Raw genomic sequence first — 25,270 nt, 5'->3', positions numbered from 1 at the left:
CACTGTTGGTGGGAATGTAAACTGGTACAGCCCCTCTGGAAAACAGTGTGGAGGTTCCTCAGGAAACTAACAATAGAACTCCCTTATGACCCAGCAATAGCACTGCTAGGAATTTACCCAAGGGATACAGAAATGCTGAGGCATAGGAGCACATGTACCCCAATGTTCATAGCAGCACTCTCCACAATAGCTAAAACATGGAAAGGAAATAATTTTTGATATTTAAGTCATAGAATGTATAATAATGATATGTGTTTTATTGTATAGCACTAGATACACAATCTCAAATACCAACATCCTTGATTCTTGAACCACTTCACAAGTAATGTATTCTGTTTGTGATTCACTTTATATATCCCAAAGGATAATTTAATTATAAATGAAGTCATGAAGGGACTTAAAATAGTTGAGGTGGGGTTCTTCCTTTATATAAATAGATAAGCTTGAACTTATTTTTATCATTTCACAGTTTATCAGTGCAGATGTACATGGAATTTGGTCACGGTTATTTTGTGATTTTGGTGATGAATTTGAAGTTTCAGATACAACAGGAGAAGAGCCAAAAGAAATTTTCATTTCAAATATAACGCAAGTATGATTGTATATGTATATTATTGTATACATATATGATTGATTTTTTAAGGTTGATTTGAATATATTTTTTATTATTTATTTTTAAATGGTTTTAACGTTTATTATTTTTGAGAGTGTGAGAGACAGAGCATGTGTTGGGGGGAGGGGGCAGAGAGAGAGGGAGACACAGAATGTGAAACAGGCTCCAGGCTCTGAGCTGTTAGCACAGAGCCTGATACAGGACTCTAACTTAACAAACGACGAGATCATGACCTGAGCCGAAGTCAGATGCTTAACCGACTGAGCCATCCAGGCGCCCTGATGTGAATACATTTTTTAAAGGTGACATTAGCAAAATACTGTAAGATGAAATATTTTTCTTTTGTTTTATAATATTTTAAGGTAATTCATGAGGGACTATTTTGTTAATTTCTTGATCAAATTATACTAAAACTAAATTTAAGTTAGAATATTGAGTATCTGAATTCCTTCTAACATCATTTAATAATTGATAGATCAACATTTTCTTGTCACAAATTTTCATTTTGTTCTCTGTCATGTTCCTATTGGACATCAAGTGTATTCAGTGTTTACTGATTTCTGTTTATTGTGTCAGATCATAAATGTACTAAGTATGTCATAAGTCACCTGGCCCAACACATGGCTACAGGAGGATTGTACACTTAGGTCACTATAAACAAAAGCTTTTCTAAAATTTGTTATATTTCTATAACATTTGAAAGAGGAAAAAAAGAATTAGAATTAATTACCCTTTAGATCAGAAGGTCTCAACTTTCTAACCACGTTCTCTTCATGTAAGCTTAAGTTTTTTATTCCCTAAAAGAATTGGAAATATTGTAATCAAGTTTTCCTACATTTTTAGTCTAAATCATTACTTTTACTTGCATTCTTTCTAATCAGTTTACATTAAAGCTCAAAAGAAACCAAAATGTGAGGGAATAATATTTGTGCTTCTATTTTTATGCTTGATTTTTAAACTCAGTGTAATGTTACCTTTTCATCCCTTTTTAAGAGAAATGCATTAAAAAAATCATTCTGTGTCTCTATGCTTATAGAATGATTTATTGTTCAACCTTTAATCATTGTGATTGTTTTTAGTTTGTCCCTGCAAATATCACACAGTTAGAAAAGGCTCCAGGAGATATTTGGATTCTTGTATTGCATTGGTATTTTCTTTTATTAAATAGTACAAGAAGTATGAAGGTTATCCATAATGAATTAGAAAGCACCATAAATGTTCCCATTTAACTTATCTGCAGAAATATTTCTTTTTTAACAAAGTCCTTATAAATTTTATTTTTCTTGAGATATTAGTAAACCCACATTATGTTAATTTTATATACTTGTTTGTGATTATAATTCTTACCCAAATCATTAAGCCACAGGAGAATTTTTAGAATCTTCACAATTAAGAAAGGAAGAATGCTAAGTCTTTAGGTTTTATGTAGATTAACTTATTATCACCTTACCCAACCAGTGTGTTGGATTATATGCAGTTAAAGAAATTTCTGGATCTTGGACCTATCTTATCCATCCTCTTCGGTGAGATAGGCCAGTTTCTTCCTATTTTTGTCCTGGTAAGCTGAGCTACACAGTATTTTTTTTTCCCTTTAACATGTTGGGCAGCAAACTTTAAATTACCAGTTTTCTGGCTTTAAATCTCCATTCTTCTCGGGACACCTGGGTGGCTCCGTCAGTTGAGCATACGATTCTTGATTTGGGCTCAGGTCATGATCTCACAGTCGTGGGATCGAGCCTGTGTCAGCCTCTGCACTGAGCATGGAGACTGCTTGAGATTCTCTCTCTCAGTCTACCTCCTCACCCACTTGAGTGTGCTCGCTTACTCACTCTCTCTCTGTGTCTCTCTGAAAATAAAATAAAATAAAAAATTTAAGTCTCTGTCCTTTTCTTGCATTTGTTTGATCTTCAAAGTTAGACTCTTTTATGCACACAGATTTTTTTATAACATGACTTTAAAACTTAAATTTGATAACTTTCAATGTGTTTTATAAGTCAAAAGAATCTGTATCTATGGAAAATTTTAACTTCCATGTAGAATCTCTATTTCCCCCAACACAGAAATTATATTTTATTTAATTTTATTTTTTCAGAAATTATATTTTAAGCATTCATAATAAAATAATAGGTTGATCATTATATTGCAATAATGCTTAAAAGTCTTTTACTAAGGAAGAAAAGGAATTGCTTGGTATTTTGATTGTTTTGAGAATTTTATGATAACGTGGTCCCTTTTGTGTGAGATTTGATATTTGTGCCAAAAAGGAATACATGAACTTCTTTTTAGTAGAATACTCTTATTTAGGCTAATCCTGGCATTGTCACCTGCCTTGAAAATCATCCTCACAAACTTGAGACGGGACAGTTTTTAACATTCCGAGAAATTAATGGAATGACAGGCTTAAATGGATCGACACAACAAATAACTGGTAAGTTTATGTGTTTTATTAATCCATTTATATTCATTATTCAACACAATAGTTTAGACAGTATATACAGTGTTGAGAACACTACATCATCTTAGACAAACATGATCTAATTTTTGGCCTCAAAACATTCAATCCAGGTGAGAACATGTTAACATTAAGCAGTGATGTAAAGAGAGTGTAAAGAGAGTTCAAGCATTTCTGGGAACTCTAAACATGGCAAGGAAATCTATCTGGTTTTGGTACAGCAGCAGTGGGGTCAAGTATCTTGACTACAATTTGAAGATTGCTTTGGCTTAGGAAGATGATGAAAAGAATATTCTATGCAGAGACCAACAAAAAGAGGCAAACAGCTCAAGGAACTAAAAGATATAATATGGCAGGGCTGGCAGTGGGAGTTGAGATAGCAAATATCTTAAGACATTTAAGAGAAAATTTGATAATCTCATAGGTAAGCAAAGAATCCAACATGGGCAACTTACGTATTCACTTTGAGAGTTCAAGTTTTGGAGAGATGATGATGAGTACAGTTGAGGTTCGTTTATTGAAGTGGCAATGAAGTATTCAGGTGGAGGGATGTTTTTGTTAGTGGCTTAGATAAAAGGAATCAATGGATGTTATTGCAGGCAAGTTTGTGGGTTTGTTGGCAAATGTTGAAGAAATTTGGTTGTTTTGGTTTGTTTTTTTTTAGTAGACTAAGATGAGATCATTGCCCAAAGGAGAGCGAAAGTGGCAAGGTCATAGATTTAAGGAGAGTTAAACATTTTAAAAAATAGATTATCAGATTTCATTTAGTGCCCATTTGAAGTTGAAGATACTGAAATTGTGGCAGTGTTAGTATGCTTAATTTGTGATTTTTCTCTAGCCATGTTTAAGAGAGTCAAAGACATTGCTAGACATCTTGTAACTAACTCAAAGATGGCATGTTTACACTTGTTAGCTAAGAAGATTCAAGTTTATTTTTGCGACATTTGAAAGTCTAATTATGTGATTAGTATGTAGACTAGTAAATGTGTTACTTTTTTTTCTTGTAATGACTGCAAAATGGATCCTTTGAGAAAAAAATCAATCCCTATTATGAACTCTTCATAGTAAAATAACTTTGGATCTATAGTTGGTTAAGCATCTTTGATTACAAAATCATTGGATTTTGTTTCCCATACTGTATCCAGATATGTAAAATACAGGTTACATTATTGATATTAAAAAATTTGTATCTGTTTTTGTAAAAATTAACTAATCGTTTAGGATTATCATTTATTATTTTATGGTCTATGCAATGAGGGATTGTGATAGTTCAGAATCTTGGGGCTACATACAGTGTTCTTTTTGTCTGCCTATTCATTAACCAGTACCACATTATATTTAGTATTAATTACATGTAATTAGTATCAACATATTAATTATTGACGCCTTATAATATATAATGGTTTTCTTATTTTTCTTTTAGTGGTATCACCATTTTCTTTTAGCATTGGTGATACTACAGAACTGGATCCCTATTTACATGGAGGCATAGCTGTCCAAGTTAAGACTCCTAAAACATTTTGCTTTGTAAGTATTTTTTTCTTGCTTAAAATATATTTCTTTGCAGGAGAATGGCTGTAGAGAAAAAAGTAATAAATATTCAGTTAACCAAACAGTTAATTTAAGGGCTGAACAGATTTTTATTTTTAATTTTTACCCACTTTGAGGGAAGTGGGATCAATTTAAGGAAATAAATTGATATTAACAAAAAATTATAGCTAGAATACCAATGAATATAATTGAAGTATATAAGTTGTTACCTCAAAGGAACTATACTTTTGTGAATCACCAAAGAGTTGATTGTACTTCTTACTCCCAAATACAAAAGATAAAGCTAATATATATTTGAAAGATTGAACAAGCACTGAAACAGTGTATGTTTTATTTTATTAATTATTCCATTTTAAAAATAAAAGGAATATTTCTTTTATTTATCACACTTGTCAGCTCAGGTTTTTAAATTTCGGCTTTTTTTTAATCTCAAGAAACAGTGTAATGTTGGAAATGTAAAATAAGTCATTTAAACTGGCATTCAAAGGAAAATATAAGTATCTAAAGAAAGAGAATGTAGATGTTCCTCTGTATCAAGGAACTAAGGAGCCTCTTGCTGCTTAAATCAGCAGGCCACTTAGTACAAGCTGTCAAGTACATCTGTTTTTTCTTGCAAGTTCTCAAGGTTTAACTTGATTGCCTCTTCTTTTCCAGAACAATTATTAACCATAGTCCTCTACAAGGCTTTGTCCAAGCCAAAGATAGAAGAAAACAACAAATTAAAATACCACAGTTAGTCAGATCTGCCCCTGAATTATTTCCTCTTGGCTACTGTCCCCAGTTTTTAAATATGTCTCTGGTTTATGCCACAAGTAAATTTCAGATTGGGTGTGTGTTTGGGGGTTGGTTGTTTGGCTGGCTGGCATTTTTGGCCTTTGTGTGTTCTTTGCTCTACACAGAAAATTTCAACATTGAGTATTTATTCAAGTCAGGTATAACATAATCTTGATAATTTGATATTAGAAAAAGATGGTAGATTTTGATCAAAATAATAGGGTTTTTTTTCGAGTATACAGGTGTTTTCACCAATTTCCTAATTTACTATGTATAGCAGGTTATCTAATTGCATTTAACATTAAAAAAAATTAAGTATAGCAATAAGACAATAGATAATGGGGAATGGTAGCTCTTTTATATTTCTATTAAATCAGATTAGCTCAACCATATTTATTTCAGACCTTGGTAGAGATACATTGCTTTTAGTGCTCTATATTTTTTGTCAAGTAATCACTTGCTTGAACTCAAAGTTTTTGTTTCTGAAGTAATAGTTTTTGTTTCTATTAAGGAACCATTGGAGAGGCAGATAAAACATCCTAAGTGCCTTATTGTGGATTTTGGCAAACCTGAGGTAAACAAACACTTGGTGGGTTTGAGAGAGACAACAGACTGGGGATGGGAATTGGTACCTTTCTGTTAGTTTTTTTTTAATAAAGATTGTATTCATATATCTCGAGTTGACTCCCAAGGATTAAAAACAGGAATTTATATCATGGAAAAATTTTAAGAATAGAAAACTGTTTTACTTTTATAATGATATGTTAGCTTTGATAATTAAAAACTATTTCAATAATTTATGCAAAGTAATCTTAGTAAAAGATTTTCAGAACCATGTAGAGTTTTATATAATACATGTTTCTTCCTAAAAAAACCTTGGAAGCATTCTTTTGTTTTAAACCACTGAATATAATTTTGTAGCAGTGAATGCATTTGTGATAAGGAAGGAATAGTATTAACAGTTTCCAAATTTATAAATGTTGATAAAGAAGAAGAATTAGGTGATCTTGATCTTATACAAATTTTTTGTTGGTGTTGTTTAGTTGATTTTACTCTGACCTTCATATGGATAATCTACTAAAAACTGGTTATACCACCGGAAATTGAAACTTGGATCTATTGTTTAAAAATAGCTTTATGGCCTTGAAGTCAAGTTGTTTAACTTCTCTAAGCTTCAGCTTCCTCATTTGTTAAATACAGATAATAGTATTAAGCTAATTGATTTATTTTAAGAATTAAATAATATTTTTCAAGTGTTAGCACAATGCCTGTGTGGTGTATTATGCACTCAATAACTGTTGACCAATTTTTAATGTTCTAAATAGGCACCTTTACAGATTCACACAGCAATGCTTGCCTTGGACCAGTTCCAGGAGAACTATAGTCGCAAGCCAAATATTGGGTAATGTTCTTTGTTTGAAATAGCTTTTTTTCCTTACTATAAAAGCAGTATTTTGGAGATTGTAATTTAAAACATTTAAACTAGATGTTTTAGTTTAGGAACTAAAATAAGTTTAGTTTAGTAACTAAAGCCCCTCATAGTTGCAACACTACTAGATACACGGAACTTTATAGACACTTATTATGACCTTCTGGCCTTTTTTCTGGTGGAAGTGGAGAGATCAATTCCTAAAAATGGAATTATGCTCAGTAAGAATTTTTCCATTTTGAAGCCTTCAAATGCTAGTTTTTAAACTTTTTAAAAGAAAAAAATCTGAGAATTATTGAATTATGAATCCTATGTAATTTTTTACTTTCCAGTTTATTTAAAGTCAGAAGTATTGTTGCAAAAAGTATTTGCATTGTATATTTAAAAAACTATTATCCTATTTCTGTACTTTCCTTAGGTAAACATGATTTTTAACTAATGTATTTATGAGTCCGTTACCTTCAAGTCAGGGAAGCACTTCATGCTACCTGCTGGCAAAATTCCACTTTTTTTTTTACAGATTTCTTAAATTTTAGTTTTGAATATGACTTGCTGTTTATAGCAGTTGAGAATATTGAAAGTGGGTGCTTCATGTTGAATCCTAGGTGCCAGCAAGATTCAGAAGAGCTCTTGAAACTAGCAACATCTATAAGTGAAACCCTGGAAGAGAAGGTGAGTATTCAAAGTTATGGCCATCAAAATAGGTATAACATATAAACATTCTATATATCAATATTCTCTTACCTTTCAGATCCCAGCTTTGCTGCTTATTGACTCTGTGACAGTAGGCAAGTTACTTAAATTTGTTCTGCTTTAGTTTATAAATCTGTAAAATAGGGTTATCCCACCTCAGAGTGTTATTGTGTACATTAAATGATTTAATTTTGTGAAGCACTTAGAAGATAGTAATTACTATTTTCTGCTGCCGCTATGTTTTTAGTATTAGTATTCTCTCCTGATTTACTTTGTTAACCCACTGAAACTCACTATATAGCTGTAAGTTTTCCTGTAAATCATCTTTTACCCATTGTATATTCATATCTCTTAATTGCATTTTGCATATCATCTTTGATATATCCCCTAGAAAATGAGTTTTTCATGTTATGGTGCCAGTGCCTGCTGGCCAGTAGTTTTATTTTAGCAGATATCAAAGTAGTAGTCTTTGTGCAATTAGTTGAAAATTTTATTGTTTTTGTTATTATGGGATAAAAATGAGGGGGAAATGTAAAGTCTTAACATTAATGATTAAGAATAATATGATCTTATATTTTATGTGATTAAAACAAAGGAGGAAATAATGTACTGAAAGCGGTGAATCATTAACCACAAGTTAAAGACCTTTCATGTATGCGTATTTAGTGGTTACAGAAAAGTGTGAAAAAGTAGAAATATATTGATGACGTCTGTGATTAAAAGGAATGATGTGATTAGGAATTCATTAGATTTATTAAGATAAAACTTAGATATAGAAAATTTCATGTTTTTATATGTATAGTTATACAAAATTTTGTATACAATCCGGCTGTACACAGTTAAAGTGTATAGTCCTATATCCACCACCACAGTCAAGATATTAAATATTTCCATAATGCCAAAAAATTTCCTCATGTCTCTTTATGATCATCTCCCTCTCCCCCAGCCAAACCATGGCAACCAGTATATTTTTGCCTTTTTTTTAGAATGTTATATAAATGGAATCATGCAGTATGTAACCTTTTGAGTCTGGAGTCTTTTACTAAATATAATGAATTTGAGTTTAATCCATGTTGCATGTTCATTCCTATTTATTGGTTGCGTACTAGTCTATTGGATAGGTATACCGCTGATTTTTTTCTGTACCAGCTGATGGACATAAGGATTTCCAGTGTGGGAAAATATGAATAAAGCATCTATAAACATATGCATACAAATTTTGGTGTAGACATATGTTTTCATTTTTCTTGGGTAAACACCTAGTAGTTTATTACAGAGACAAATGATAGATACAGGTTTAATTTTATAAGAAACTGCCAAATTGTTTTGTGGAGTAGCTATACCCTTTTGCATTCCCATCAGAAACGTATGAGAGTTTGAATTATCCTTTATTCTTTCCATAATGGAATATTATCTGTTTGTTTGATTTTAGCCATTTTAACATGTATGCATTAATATCATGTTTTGGTTTTAATTTCCATTTCATTGATCACTATGGATTTGGTATCTTTTCATGTGCTTATTTGCCACTCATATCTCTTCTTTGATAAGCTGTTCTTTTAAACCTTTGTTTTTTAATTAGGTAGGTTGTTTTCTCTTTGATTGAGAAGGTTCTTTATATACTCTGGATATCAGTCCTTTATAGAATACATGTTTTACAAATATTCTCTTCTAGTCCATGGCTTATCTTTTCATTTTATTACAGTGTCTTTAAAGAGCAGAAGCTTTTAATTTTGATAAACTTCAATGTATCAATTTTTTTTATGTGTTTTATACCTTTTTTCAATCCAAGTTCACAGCTTCTGTCCCGTGTTTTCTTCCAGAATTTTTATAGTTTTGTGACCTCTTTTTTGTATGTCATGCAAAATATAGAAGTGTAGGTTAAGTGTACACAACTGTACCTTTTTAATTCACTGGGCACAGTTTTGTACTTTGGTGAGTTCATTTTTTTCATACTTTGCCATGTATAGATCAAGGTTAATTTTTTGGTGTGTAAAATATCCAGTAGTTCTAGCCATTTGTTGAAAAGATAATTCTTTCCTTATTCCATATTCTGGGTATTTTTTGTCCGTAACTTATTGACCACATATGTATAGGGCTGTTTCTGAACTCAGTGTTATCTTCCACTGGTTGTTTCTGTTCTCCATTGTTTTTAATTTTTTTTTTTTTTTTGTTTAATGTTTTGTTTATTTCTGAGAGAGAGACAGCATGAGCAGGGGAGGGTCATAGAGAGAGGGAGACAGAATCTGAAAAAGGCTTTAGGCTCTGAGCTAGCTGTCAGCACAGAGCCCAATGCGGGCTCGAACCCACGAACTGCGAGATCATGACCTGAGCTGAAGTCGGACGCTTAACGCTTAACTGACTGAGCCACCCAGGTGCCCTGTCTTCCATTGTTTTATGCTAGTACCATCCTATCTTGATTATTGTAGCTCTATGGTAATTCTTGGAATCAAGTTTGTTCTCTAGTATATTTCTCTGAAGGAGCTCAGAATTACATTTTTTTTCTGAGTACTTACATGTTTTAAATATTTTTGGTAGCCCCCATACTGAAAGAGAATTTGGCTGAATATAACATTCTAGGCATTACTTTCTTTAATGGTATCTTGCTTTTGTATCTTACTATTGAGAAATAATAATGCCAGCTTAATTTTTTTACTCTTATAAGTAGTCTGGTGGTTTTGTATATTTTTCGTCTGTAAAGTATAATAATTTTAAATGATTATATCTCAGAATTGATTTTTCAGTCTATTTTTCCCATACTATGAGTGCATTTCAATACATAGGTTGAAATTTTCTTTTATTTCTTTCCTTTTGGGGGGAGAGGATTGGTGGTGGAATGGATTCTTTTGGTACTTAGTTACTGAATTTTTGATTGGAGATGAGGTTGTTTTTGTGTTTCTTTTTCTACATCTCCCAAGTGTTCTTTAAAGATATAATTCACTCAGTCAAATTTCCTCTGCCTTATAATTAGTTTGGAGGAGAAATTTTCATTAGCTGAAATGTTTTGATCTAATTTTCTGTTTCCTTCTTACATTACTTTTGTATAGTAAACTGCTTTTTCTGTCTATTTTGGGGGCAGGTTAAGAGTTTTGGGTGCTTTTTCAGATTTGTACTTCTAAAACCCCTTGTTCTCTTAAGATACTAGAAAGGGGTTTCTTTAATGGTTGGGTTTGTTTGATTTTGGTGGTTAGGTATTGGCATCTTATAGATCTCTTTGATTTCTGCCAAATCATTAACTTCCTGTCTCCTTATTTTAGCCTTCTGCGTCAAAGAATGTTGCCCTCTTTCTATTTACATCATTCTCTCCCACTGAAGTTCTTTAACTGTAGCTGGTGCTGAGATCTGCCAGATTACATATGTATTCAGTACTTTTTACAGTTAGTGCTGGGGCTTCTGTTTTCTCAGGATGATGTTGACTGTGCTTTGTCACTCTTAAGGCCTTTCATTCTCTTTTCTGTGGTTACACGCTTCCTGCTCTCTGTGCAGGCTTATAGCAATATGACGTCTAGAAGTAGTTTTGTTGGAGTTTGGTACTTATTTTTCTATTTACAGGTAGTTTGAAGTTTATACTATTCTGTTTTCTAGTAATACTGAAACCCTGCCACTCGTTTATTTCTCTTCTTTTGGATATGTATCTATTTTTAGAGATTGTGTAGGCAAATTCAGATTTGAGCTCTTTATCCTAGGGCAACTCAAAATTCCCCAGATTTGAATGTTTGTTTCTTAATTAAAAAATGATAGAATCTTGGGAGCTATTGTAACCTACTGGTAAGTTAGACTTTTAGGGTTCAGATTCTAGTTTCACTTATTATTGAGAAGTAAATTACTTTTTCAAACTTTCAGTTTTCTAATCTGTATGATAAAAATTATATTTCCTAGGATTATTTTGAAAATTACATGTGGATTTAATACACAACTCACACTAGATGCTCAAATTACCTGCTTCTCTTTGCAGTTTCATTGTTATTTTTAATATTATCATTACACCAGTATCTGCATTCAGAAAGGGCACAGCTTACATGAAATAATCAGAGTTGAGTTTAGTGCTAAGTAGTTGAAAAATAATGACCTATAGACCACTGACTGAAATGCAGTGGGTGGAATAGTAAGTAGATACTAATGTCTTTTTGTATCACAAATATCTTTGAGAATGTAATAAAAGCCTTCCCTCTTACCTCCTAACTGCACAAGCAGTATTATTTTACATAGGATTTCAGAGCAGTTGAGCCCTATTTGAGTCTTAAGGTTAAGATTAAAGTTACTGATACTGAAAGAATAGGATGAAAAAGGGAAGCCAGAGCTCATGAAGAGATCTTTCTCACAAATAAGAAATTGTGCTAAAATACTAGCTCCAGAATCTAATTCTCCAATATTTCCTTAAAAATACTAATAAATAAATCTTATTTCAAAGAACATAATTTCAGTTTTTAAGTATGATGATGAGAACTTTATGTCTAAAACAAGGGGTTTTAGAAGTACAAATCTCATCATATGATTTGTTTATTTCTGAGAGAGACAGCATGATCAGGGGAGGATCAGACAGAGAGGGAGATACAAAATCTGAAGAAGGCTCCAGGCTCTAAGTTAGCTGTCAGCACAGAGCCTGATGCGGGGCTCGAACCCATGAACCATGAGATCATGACCTGCGTGGAAGTCAGATGCCTAACCGACTGAGCCACCCAGGTGCCCCCTGCCTCATTATTTTTGACTCTTACTTTTTTTTTTTTTTTTACTACTTTGAACACAGGCTAAAAGCTCCTTATTTTTTTATGGATTTTTTTTTTTTTTTTTTTTTTTTTTTTTTTTTTTTTTTCTAAAAGCTTCTTTTTTTTTTTTTTTTTTTTTTTTTTTTTTTTTTTTGGGATCAAGGTTTTCCCGTAGTTCCCATTAGAACAGTGTTTTAATATTCTGGTTGTTTATAAATATTGACTGACATCACAGAACTGATCTTTAACAAAAGCTATAAATGGTAGGTATTCCAGTTAATCTTAAATTGTGCCCTAGTATAATATATAGATTCAAAAAGCAAAAATGGGCAGTTACTGATAAAGAGAAATACTGCTTAGGGTAACTAACATGCAATTGGATCTTTTATTTTGAGATTGGAACTTTTTTAGGACTTAAAATCTAATAGAGAAATTGAGTAGCTTTCTTAGAAGTTAAGCTGTAGTAATAATTCTCACATTAAGTTATTGAAATTTTGAGTATATATGTAAAAACTGGTGGGGACTTTTAAAAGTTTATTTTGAAAGAGAATGTGTGTGCAGTTGGGAGAGGAACAGAGAGAAAGGGAGAGAATACCAAGTAGGCTCTCCATCCTCTCAGCAGGGAGCCCAACAGTGGGGGGCGGGGGGTGCTCAACCTGAGCAGAATCAAGAATTGGACGCTTAACTGCTTGAGCCACCTAACTGTCTCAAAATTATTATCTTTCATGGCTTGTGTTTCAGCCAGAAGTAAATGCTGACATTGTGCATTGGCTCTCTTGGACTGCTCAAGGTTTTTTACCCCCACTTGCTGCAGCAGTAGGAGGTGTTGCTAGCCAGGAAGTATTGAAAGCTGTAACAGGAAAGTTTTCTCCTTTGTGCCAGTGGGTAAGTTTTGTATTTTAATGTATTTTTATACTTGAGATTGAATTTTATACCCATACAATGAGTGTTATTAACTATAATATTAATATATTATAAAGGCAACTTCAAAATATATTTTTGATGCCTGAGTTAGATGTGATATGCCACCAAAATTTAATTCTCTATTTGAAACTAACAAGATTATTGGTTGAGGCTCTTGGACTATAAACCAAAGTTGTATTCTAGGATGGATTTTCCTCATTTGTGAGAGTGAAGGAATGAAATTTCTACCCTTATACTTAGTTTTCCAGTATGTTTAGCTTAGCATTCATGTACTCTCAGGACTTTTAAAACAGTTGGTTGGAATCTTTGGGCATCAGGAATCTTCAGAATCCTAAGCTTCAACTCCTAAAGGTAAAAGCATAGGAATGGTGTAAGTTTGAGAACTATATAGGTAAAAACATCTTCAGAAGGAATAAAAAAAATTCCGTTACCGAAAAGAATAATTGGCAGAGGATATCAAAGGATACCCTTCAAGCCCTTTCTTTTTGAAACACTATAACATTTTGAATATAACATCTTTTTTTATGTTTGAAGAAGTATCCACATAATGCTATTTTGCTGTTGAATTATTTGCTTTATTTTAGGGTAGAATACAAATTCAGTTATAAATGTCTGGTTTAGGTACAACTGTTAAGTTTGTTATTAATAAAGATTCTATACTGTTATAATTAAGTAAAAAACCATTTAATTCCAAATTTTATTACTTAAATGGAAATGAGAATGAATAATTTAATTTTTTTTCAATGCTAAAATTGTGGCTTTCTTGGTCATTTCCTCTGTGGCATAGATTTGGAAGTGAAATTTCCTTTTGTTTGTTGAAATTAGAATATACCATTTTTAAGACAGCTAAGTGACATGAATCAAATTACATCTTTTAATAGTTCCTTCAGGTTTAATTGTTGTTTTAATGAAGTAATATAGGAATGTATATTGTATTTAAAAAGTCATATATTTTTTACTGTACTGTTTTAATCTGGATTGTGATTTTTTTTATCATTGTTTTCCTTAATGACTTAAATAACTATGGAAGAGAAAACCAGTTTTTCTAGCAATTTAAGGTTTATACATAGTAATTTATGTTTTTATCTTCTACTTTAAAGTTATACATTGAAGCAGCAGATATTGTCGAATTCCTAGACAAACCTGAACGTGAAGAATTTCTCCCACGGTAATTCTGAATTTTTTCTTTATTTATTCTTTTTCTTTTTTTCCTTTTATGTTTATTTATTCTGAGAAAGAGAGTGCATGAGCCAGGGAGGGACAGAGAGAGGGGAAGGGAGAGAGCCCAAAGCAGGGTTCGAGCTCTCGAATAGCGAGAGTATGACTGGAGCCAAAGCCAAGAGTCAGACACTTAACCAACTGGGCCACCCAGGTGCCCCTTTCTTTCTTCTTTCTTAGTTGAATGTTTGTAAGAGGCAACTAGATTAAAAGGGCTTGTGCTCAAATATGCATTTGTTTTAGATGTTTTTTCTTGTCATTTACTGACTTCTGCAGTCATTTTTTCCTCTACTTAGAGATTATTTTAAATGTCAAAATAATGCAATATCTCTTTACCATTTTATAAATAATGAATATAATATTTTAAATTGTATACCATGATAATAGTTAGCATTCAGAACACCATTCTGGGAGCATCTGGATGGCTTAGTCAGTTTAGTGTCCAACTCTTAATTTTGGCTCAGATCATTATCTCATGGTTGTTGAGGTCGAGCCCTGTGTCAGGCCCCGAGTTGACAGGCCTATCTCTCTCTCTCTCTCTGTTCCCTCCTGCTTCCTCATGTGTGCATGCATGCTCTCTCTCAAAATAGATAACTAAATGATTTCAAAACAAAACAAAATACCATTCTGATTTTAGATGAAAACAGTTGCTGTCTGCAACTTTTATATTTACATCAGTTGTTCTTTTTGAGTCACAAATCTCTGAGAGTCTGGTAAAAGCTTATGGATTCATTCTCCCTCAACTTCACATAATCCAAAGCTCTGCCTTCAATTTAAATGTGTTAACAACTCCAAAGCCCCTCTGTAAGCTTCTCTAGGAACCGTTATTAAAAATTCCTACCTTGGAAAACTGTCTTTTCTGGGTAAACTAAAGTCAGCTTTACATCAGTCATTTGGACATAGGATATTAAATCAAATGGAAAAAGAAAAAACTGATTGCTTAATGGATTTTTTTTCTCTTTGAAATAAGACTATTTTCCTTTAGATTGGCAGGAACTCTTGAATGTTCTATTTAAAGTTCATTAAACTGGTATTAACAATAGTGAAACTAAATGATGTTTTTATGCCTTTCTCATTTTTGATATGTGTTATTTTCTACAGAGGAGATAGATATGATGCCCTACGAGCTTGCATTGGAGACACTTTGTGTCAGAAGCTACAAAAGTTGAATATCTTCTTGGTAAGTATAAATAATAATGAGAGTAAGTAGTACAGTCAAATTGTTATTGCATATCATCAAATTAATTTATTAAAGCAAATTTGAGTCTGTATGAGTACAATTCCTAACAGAGTAGACATTCAGTAAAAATTTAAGACAGGAGTTTGCCAAGTATGGCCCACAGGCCAAATCTTGCTGCCTATCTTTGTAAAAGGTGAAAGATTTGTATGGTCTAAAGAAAATCCAGTGTATTGCTGCTGCCTATTTTTGCAAGTAAAGTTTCATTGGAACACAGCCAAGCCCATTCATTTAGGTATTACCTATGGCTTTTATACTATACAGCCTACAGAACAGAAAATATTTACTATCTGGCCCTTTACAAAAAATATTTGCCAGTCCCTAGTATAAAAACAATACATTTAAAATTAAAATATGAGTATGATAGTTTGAAATGATTTTCTAGAAATACATTAAAAATTATGTTTGGGGTATTTTTCCATTTTTAAAATTTTTCCTTACCACATGAAAGAAAATGTAGGTAAAATCTGTCTTTCTTAAATATCTTAGTGCATTGGCAGGATATCTCTCCCCAATACAAAAAAAAAACACCTCGTTTTCTTGCCATTTATGGCTTTTTTAATTATTATATTTTAGTCAGTTCTAAAAATACTTCTAATTTTTAGTAATAGTTTTTTAAAATGTTTTCAATATCAGCAGCTATTGCTAAGCTTTTACATACATATAGAATGTCTTAGAATAGGTATCTCCATCAAATGAGTTTTGACAGTTATCTATAAATAAGAAATCTTTTTCATTAAAATGCTGCACTGACATTTTGTGGTGTTTGTTTCTGTCTCATATAAATAATGAGCTCAATTGTTGACTTTTGTTGGAATGTCTTCTGTTTAAAGGAATTGTAAATGTTATGCTTTTCCTTACTTGATTTACATATATTTTTACCTGTAACAGTTAAAATTTGTATCATAAATTAGTTAAGTATTTGAAAGTAAAATGAGTTACAGATGTTCAAGTTATTTTTAAAAGTATGTATATATATTGCTTCCACTTACAGAAGGATTAGGAGAAACTTAACGGAGGACCATGGGGGAGAAGAAGGGGAAAAATAGTTGGGGAGAGGGAGGGAGGCAAACCATGAGAGACTCTTGAATACTGAGAACAAACTGAGGGCTGATGGGGGGGAGAGGGGAACAGGGGTGATGGGCATGGAGGAGGGCACTAGTGAGGATGAGCACTGGGTGTTATATGGAATCCAACATGACAATAAACTATGAAAGAAAAAAGTATGTATATATTATAAATTGTCATTTGAAATAAGTTTAAGATGAAATTTCCCTTTAGTTAGTTTTGATTTTATTTAATCTGATATTCTATTTCATTTTTCTTCTCCTTAGGTAGGATGTGGAGCCATAGGCTGTGAAATGTTAAAAAATTTTGCTTTACTTGGTGTTGGTACGGGCAAAGAAAAAGGAATGGTAAGACATAAAGCCTTGAGGGGCGCCTGGGTTGCTCAGTCAGTTAAGTGTCCAACTTTGGCTTGTGTCATAATCTCATGGTTCTTGAGTTTGGTCCTGCATCAGGCTCTCTGCTGTCAGCTCAGAGTCTACTTCAGATCCTCTGTCTCCCTCTGTCTCTGCCCCTCCCCCACTCTCTCTCAGAAATAGACATTTAAACAAAAAGATATAAATCCTTGAGAGTTAAAATTTTATATTTCTTTTGCTGCCCATTTTTGAAATGTTTTGACTGCGTAGAGCTAAAATACTGATTTCTGAGAAGAAAAAATTAAGCTAGAAATTGGAAGATTCTGATTCTGGTCTGACCACTTTTCATAGTTCTGTGACTTTGTGGCAACTTCTAATGCTCTGTTCTTCAATTTCTTTCTCTATGAAAGAAATGATATGAAACTGATATCTACTTCCTAGCTCATTATGTAATTGTAAAGATCAAATGTGAAAGGGCTCTGCAAACCATAAAGCACATTAGAATTGTTATTATTTCTATTAGTATTTCTTACTCGTTATTAGATAAATCTTTAAGATAGGAGAAGCTAACGTTAGAAAGTGGCAGAGTTCTCAGGGATAGTTTCAATTAGTGAGTATCAAAAGGAGAGGGAATAATAAAAAACTTTGGTGTTCAATTTAAATTCTTAAGATGTTAAATGTGAGTTAATTGGGTAACCGTGTCTTATATTTAAATAAGAATATATGTCACTGATTTTGTTTTGCCTTTAAGATAATAAACTTGCTTCCAGAGTAGTGATTTCATAGACTGATCAAAATGACTAAAATTTATATACTAGTTCACATTTTATAATTTATAAAGCCTAGCTTAATATTTCATTTAAAAAAGATATTTATTACTATCACAATTATAGACAGATGTTTTTACATATAATATTATTCCTGCTTAGCATTTCCTAAATTGTGTTTCACAAACCACTATTCTTTAAAAGAGATTTCTTAAAAAAAAAAATCTTAGTTACCTAAGTTTGGAATCACCTGAATACCTTAACTTCTTGGAAATTTGTAATGCATAGTGCATATCAACATATAAAAGTCAGGAAAAGAATTGTAGTCACAAACCTACTGACTTTAGATAACAAAGAGTGTTTATAGATGTAACCAAACTAGGAAGAAGGAAAGAGAAGTCCCCAGGAACCAAGAGACAAATTAATTCCTGAGCTAAACCTGTGATTATTCATAAGTATTTCTATCTTGGATATGTCCAAAACTTTAAATAGAAAGAGAAGTAACTTGTGAGAAAATGTTAACTAAAAGCACATACCACACTGGGATGTGGAATCCCAACATTATATAAAAATCTATTCAAGTTGAGGTGTGCCTGCATGGCTCAGTCAGTTAAGCATCTGACTCTTGATTTTGGCTCAGGTTATGATGTCATGGTTCATGAGATCAATGCTTGCATTGGGCTCTGTGCTGAGCCTCCTTGGGATTCTTTCTTTCCCTCTCTGTTGCTCCCCTGCTCGTGCACGCACACTTTCTCTCTCAACACAAATAGATATTTATTTTTTTAAGAAGATTAAAAGAAAAAACTTTAAGCAGAGAGATAAATATAACAAATAAGACCATTGAAATCTCCCGAACTCTCACTAAAATGAATGCAAAACTGCATCATGGTGATACTTTAACACTGAGAGTACATAGAACTATGCAGAGAATTAAACATCCATTCAAGCCAATTCACAATAAAAAATGAAAATCCACTAGAAAAAAGGTACCACTTGGAAGAATAATCAGCCAATGAAAATAGAAGATTAGCTAAGAACTATAGGTATCAGGAGTGCTACAAATAATAGAACAAACAGGGGTGCCTAGGTGGCTCAGTCAGTCAAGCATCCAGCTCTTGATTTTAGCTCAGATCATGAACACACAGTTTGTGAGTTCAGGTCCTGTGTTAGGCTCTGTGCTGACAGTGTGGAGATTGAGATTCTCTCTCTCTCTAAAACAATGAATTAAAAATATAATAATAATAGAAAAAACAAACTTTAAAGTTTGAAATGACCAAACGTTAGAAAAGAGAGAGAGAGAAATAGAAACGTGAGAGGGGGAAAGCACTACAAGTTTTACAAAAAGCCACATAAGAATTTCTGTATAGTCAAGTGAACTTAAAATTCATATATAGCTGAAGTGAGAATTGATGAAAGAAGATAAATACCCAGAATGTAGTGCAGAAAGATACCTTTTTTTTTTTTAATGAAAGAAGATGGATTTGTATGGTCCAATATAAGTATAGTGGAATTTTCAGAGAAAGTAAAGATAATGAAGAAGCAATATATTCCAAGGACAATGACAAAAGTTTCCAGAGTTAGAAACAGGTGTGTTGAGATTGAAAAGGTAAACTAGTCAACAAATCAAAGGTAAAAATAAAAAGATTAACTAATAGATTTTTCATCAGCAATAAATGTACACCTGAAGATAGGAAAGTTATCTTCATAATATAAGGGAAAATCAACCTAGGTTTCTATCCCCAGCTAAATTATCTTTCAAGAGAAGTAAAGATAACTGACAAGTGAAATGGTGAAAGATTATCACTTAATTGGTTCTCATTGAAAGAACTATTAGATAGCAGGAGGCATTTATCAGCCTTCTTAGATTTAAATAAGCATTGGGGTTTTTTTAATCTTTAATTAAAATATGAACTTTGGGGATAGGATGATTAAAAAATAAGTAAAATACTATCCATTGATAAGGAATGTAGAAGAGAGACTAAATATCCTCTGATTGTTCAGGAGGAAGATAGAGATTGTCATTAATTTTAGATCTTAAGTCACATGTGCATGTGAAAATTTGGTGTGTAACCAAATAAAAACAGATGTTTAACTTCTAAACCAATTCAGTGAGGAATGAGGGGGATTGGAATTAAGAAAACTTAAGACAAAAAAAAAATGAGAATGGATAAAAAGTGGGGTGGGGAGGTAGGAAAAAAAGACTTGTATTAGTAATAATAAAAAGACTTGTATTAGTAATAATAATTAGATATGGACTAAACTTACTGTTAAAAGACATTTTCTTTTTGGTGCCTTTTTTCTTATTTAAAAGAGATACCGTGGGACACATGGGTGGCTCAGTTGGTTGAGCATCTTACTATATCTGACTTCTGCTCAGGGCATGATCTCATGGTTCATGAGTTCAAGCCCACGTGGGGCTCTTTGTTGTCAGGGCAGAGCTGGCTTTGGATCCTCTGTACCCCCCATCTCGCTCCTCCCCCCACTTGTGTATGCCTGCACACACACTCTCAAAATAAATAAACTTTAAAAAGACAGACCTTTAACACATATAGAAATGTTGAAAACAACCCCTCAAAAACCACATATTTGGGAAATACCAGCTAAAAGAAAGTGAATGTGTTTGTGAACCTCTCAAACACACTGGAGAAATACTGCTCCTAGTCAGATCTTGTATAGTGCTAACTTAAGTGACAAATGCATTATGAATTCTTTTCTGATTATCTTCTGAGTTGCTTTTTTTTTTTAACTTATCCCTTGAAATGTCCGCAAACTTTTTCTTAAAGGACCAGATTGCAGCTGTTTTAGACTTGTGAACCAAGGGTCTCTGTCACAGCTACTCAGCTCTGCAATTATAGCATGAAAACAGCCAAAGACAATACTTCAAACAAATGCATGACAGTATTCCTACCAAAATTTATTTACAAAAATAGGCAGCCTGCCTGTGCTGTAATTTGTAGACCTCTGTTTTAGCAAGAGTTCTTTTCAAATTGGAACACGTAAGCATTCCTTTCCAAATGTGTTGCAGTTGAAAACAAGTATGTTTAACTAACTCCTCTATGGCTAATCCATTACATGTTTCTAAAATGTAATGGTGATGTTTTAGCCTCTGTTTTGTTATCAATAATTAGAAAAAATGTTTGAACACGAATTGCCATCAGTTTCAGCTTATTTAACATGTTCCTGTGCTAAACATTAACTACAGTTAAAGATAGCATAAAAACATTAAATGTTAGTAACCATTGGAGTATTTGTATTCTTAAAACTTCTACTAGCTAAAATAATTTAGCATAATTTGGAGAAATTGTTTTAGTCTTTCTGAGAAAATCAAAATCAATTAAAATTTTTCTCTTACATAATTTCAGTTTTTTCTCTTCTTGATATTAGGTTACAGTTACAGATCCTGACTTGATAGAAAAATCCAACTTGAATAGACAGTTCCTGTTTCGTCCTCACCACATACAGGTTTGTTGCTACTGTTTTAGATTTAAATCATCTGTTGTGTTCCACAAAAAAGAAGAGAGGTTTTTTTAATAAATTGAAAATGGCACTTGAGCAAACCTAATGTGTTTTTATTTTACTAGAATTTTTCAAATTATCAAACAATGGGAATAACATTTGGGAAAAATATAAAATTATTTTTTAATGAAAAAATTGGGTTTTACATTAATTTTGGATATAAGATCTAAATCATAAATCATGGGCAGTAGTTTTTTCATTTTATAATCAAGGTGTATCTACATATTTAATATTAGAAAGTAAGAATGCAGAGACAGATTTTCTAATTTAAAGTTTTAATAGATCACACATTTGGCATTCTTTTTTGGAGGGAAGAGGAGCCTTTATTACCAAATAGGTAAAGTTAGCACTTAGAATTTTTTGCTCTTTGATCTTGCTTGACTATTTAATTAACGTCCTTATTATAAAATACTCCTGGTTTCCAGTCTTTTTTATAGATATCAAAATGTATAAGTCAAGAAAAGAAATGCTTTAGTCAGTCAAGCATATTTGCTATTACTTTAGAAATGTTTTTGCAATTTATTGTTCAACAGCCCATTATAATCTTGGTAAACTAAGGAATGTCATGAACAGAAAAGTAATAACTAAAACAGGTGGCATAGTTAACCTAATTGCCTTACCTATCAAAATACCAAAAAAAAAAAAAAATTAACAAGGTCTATCCGGAACAAAATACATGTCACAAAATTATTTATTCTGTGCATTTTACTTACAGAAAAACTATAAATAAGGCCTATTTATTCTTATTTTACTGAATTCTGACAAACTTTGCAATTTCCCTATATGCTTAACAGCACTGAGAAGTAAAAACATGTCAGGGGGACTCTTTGACAGAACTGATATATATATAATTTCTTTAATATTTCCATCCAGAAATAGTAGTATTTTTATGATTTTGGTATGAATGTGTTAACTTCCCATACCACTGAGAGCTCATTTTCTGCAGAGTTAGGAAAGATTTCTAATATTTTAGTGAATTCATTGTTCTTATTTTTTCTAGGCTCTTAAGCAGTTTAAATCTTTATACTCAGAGGAAATGTACTTTTAGTAACTGATATTTTAAGAACTGTAAAGATAATAGCTATAAGATAGAAATTGTTTAGCTGTCCATTAATAATATGTTAATTACATTTAATATAGATTATTAAATATAATGTGACTACAATGACTGTAATTTCCACAAACTACAAATGAAAAGTTGATCTCATTACTTTACTCTCATGTAAAAAATGTAAGTTCTGTCATGGCGTAGCTTTTCTGTTTAATATTTATTTCTTCTGTTTTTATTTGTTATTTGTTTAGAAACCTAAAAGCTATACTGCTGCTGACACAACCTTGAAAATAAATCCTCAATTAAAGATAGATGCACACTTGAACAAAGTATGTCCAGCCACAGAGGCTATTTACAATGATGAGTTCTATACTAAACAAGATATAATTATTACAGCATTAGATAATGTGGAAGCCAGGAGATATGTAGACAGGTATGTTCTTGAAATTCAGATTCATAAAAATTGTCTTTTGTTTCACTTCTTTTCCACATCCAGATTTTGAAAAGTTATCCAATTTTCTGATTATTCTTTACATTTCTATTTTAGTTTTCCTCGAATCCAAATCCTTTTTATGATTTCCCATTATACCTAGGATAAAATTCAAAATCTTTAACATGGCCTAAATGTTGTTTATAGAGTGCCTGCTGTTTGTCTACCACTCCAGCTTAAAATTTACCTATTCTTTGCTGGCTCCCCTTCTTCCAGCTACACATTTCTTCCTTGAGTTTTTCTAGGGCATCCAATGCTTTTTCACTCGAGAGACTTGTACATACTCTCCTTCAGACTCAGGAAATTGTTTATTGGGCTCTAAAACTCCTGACTCCAAATTTACCAAAGTACTTTAGTTCATTTTCACATCATTTCAGTTTTAGGCTTAACTGTCTTTATTCAAACAGATTTTCTTTAATGACTAAATTCTGTAGATCCCCCTACAGTAATCCTTTACAGCATTTGGTTTTTTCCCTTATAGTGTTTATTTTTATTGATATACTTATTTAATTAATATTTGTTTCCTCACTGAATCATTTATTAAGGGACCATTTATTTTCCCATCACTGTATCCTCAGTGCTCAACACATGATGTCATTCAGTAAATAGTTGTTAAATAAGTAGATGAATAAATATCATGTGTACACCTTACATAATTTTTCTTATATCTTTATATAACTTTATATAATGTTAGGGTTTTAGTTGAACAGATTTACTAAACAGAGGAAAATTTGCCAGTCTAGAGTGTAGTTAGAAGTTTATTGTCTTGGACCTAGGAAGGAAGAATAAAAACTAAGAAATTAAAGTGTGTAGAAAATAGGTACTATAAGTTTAAAAAAAGGTTAATATTGTTTGGGATAAAGAGAACATTGAGAAGATATAGTAAGACAGAACTTACAGTTTGAAAATAACCAAAGAAGATACAGACAAGAAAGGGCAATACATTAGCAAAGAGTTAACCTAGAGTAAAAAAAAGTTGAAGCCCAAAATCTAGTATTAGGAGGAGGAGGAAAAAGAAACAAAAATTACTGATTGGACAACAGAATTTGTGGGAGGAGGGGGATGGAAATGATAAATACGTTGTTTGGTGGTAATGTATCTGTTTCCTAAGATAATACATTCAAGAAGTGATCAATGTGTGAAACGACCAACAGAAAGTGGTAAGATAGCCTCTACTTACGTTGTTACTTCTCACTTAAGTGTTCATTACCTATTCTCTTTTCAAATAGCCGTTGCTTAGCAAATCTACGACCCCTCTTAGATTCTGGAACAATGGGCACTAAGGGACACACTGAAGTTATTGTACCTCATTTAACTGAATCCTATAATAGTCACGTAAGTGAACCAATTTTGCAATAAATGTCTCTTCTTTGTATCTCATAATTTTTATCTCATCTTTTTCTCATTAGTCAGCAGATTTGATTGAGCTTCCCTAACCTATCCATTAATCGATCTGTCAATAATTTCCATGCATATGTGCGTATGCATTTTTTAAAATAGAGCTGAACTTAACCTTTTTAAATTTTCAAATATTTGTTTCTTGTCTTTCCACTGTCTTACTCTTATGTTTACTTTTATTTCTCAGAAGTGGTTGATGGCTTTTCTCACAAATTGAACTTTGAACTGGCGGCCTGCCCAAAATCTTAAACGAAGACTCAGTTGCTCCACAGGAAGAACCAGTACATGTATAGAGATAGAGACAGAGATACATAGACATAGAGATGTAACTTTTTTTAACTTCTGCAAGTGATTTTGGTACACTGCCAAAATTGAAAATCCCTGGCCTAGGAAATAATTTAGGCTTTAGGATTTTTAAAAATATCAACACAGGTTGTAAAATGGAAAGAAAAAAAATTTTTTACAAGTGTAAATATCACTTTATTTAATAGGTATGTTTGCTTAGTAAAATTATTAAATATTTATAAAATTTGCTTTCCCATTTACTCTCATGAAATCAGAAGTTTATGTAGTAAAAACATTATAGTAGACAAACTTTAGAAGTTAATTTGAAGGAAATTAGTTGGAGAAAATCATGATATGCTGAAGTCATATTGGAAGAGTTTCAAAGTAGAAAAGTCAAGAGAATTCTAAAAGTTCCCTTGACTCTGTCATTCTACCACATTTTCCCCAAGTCTTTTCCTATATTCTCTGACTTAATACCCAGAAAAAACAGATTTCTCTTTTGGCTTCCCTCTTTGGTTTATAAAACATTTTATGATATTTCATAGATCAACAAACTAAAATATAAATCTCTAAGAGACCAATGAGTCATTTTACAGTGGTTAAACCAAATATACCCAGTAATAGAATGTGGGTATTTTTTCAGTGGTATTTTTATATGAGATAATATAGGCATTTGGCATTTCTTTTTTTTACTGAAAGTATTTTTTAATTTTTATTTTTAAATTTTTTTTGTTTAAATTTCAGT

General features: G+C 32.1%; 1 protein-coding gene across 1 annotated transcript in view; it reads left to right on the top strand.

The window, feature by feature from the left end:
- UBA6 (ubiquitin like modifier activating enzyme 6) overlaps positions 1-25,270 on the top strand; it is an 81,709-nt gene that overhangs the window by 38,122 nt on the left and 18,317 nt on the right. The window contains exons 8-20 of the mRNA XM_039219897.1: positions 470-592; positions 2,918-3,041; positions 4,489-4,592; positions 5,902-5,964; positions 6,716-6,792; positions 7,425-7,491; positions 12,960-13,103; positions 14,243-14,310; positions 15,462-15,540; positions 16,932-17,012; positions 21,170-21,247; positions 22,604-22,785; positions 24,072-24,177. Of these exons, the coding sequence (XP_039075828.1) occupies positions 470-592; positions 2,918-3,041; positions 4,489-4,592; positions 5,902-5,964; positions 6,716-6,792; positions 7,425-7,491; positions 12,960-13,103; positions 14,243-14,310; positions 15,462-15,540; positions 16,932-17,012; positions 21,170-21,247; positions 22,604-22,785; positions 24,072-24,177 (1,296 nt within the window). The remainder of the gene's footprint in view (positions 1-469; positions 593-2,917; positions 3,042-4,488; positions 4,593-5,901; positions 5,965-6,715; positions 6,793-7,424; positions 7,492-12,959; positions 13,104-14,242; positions 14,311-15,461; positions 15,541-16,931; positions 17,013-21,169; positions 21,248-22,603; positions 22,786-24,071; positions 24,178-25,270) is intronic.

This window comes from Hyaena hyaena, unplaced genomic scaffold, assembly GCF_003009895.1.
Source record: "Hyaena hyaena isolate Hyena2069 unplaced genomic scaffold, ASM300989v1 scaffold_846, whole genome shotgun sequence".
Classification (NCBI taxonomy): domain Eukaryota; kingdom Metazoa; phylum Chordata; class Mammalia; order Carnivora; family Hyaenidae; genus Hyaena; species Hyaena hyaena.
This window is presented reverse-complemented; position numbering and strand designations above follow the sequence as displayed.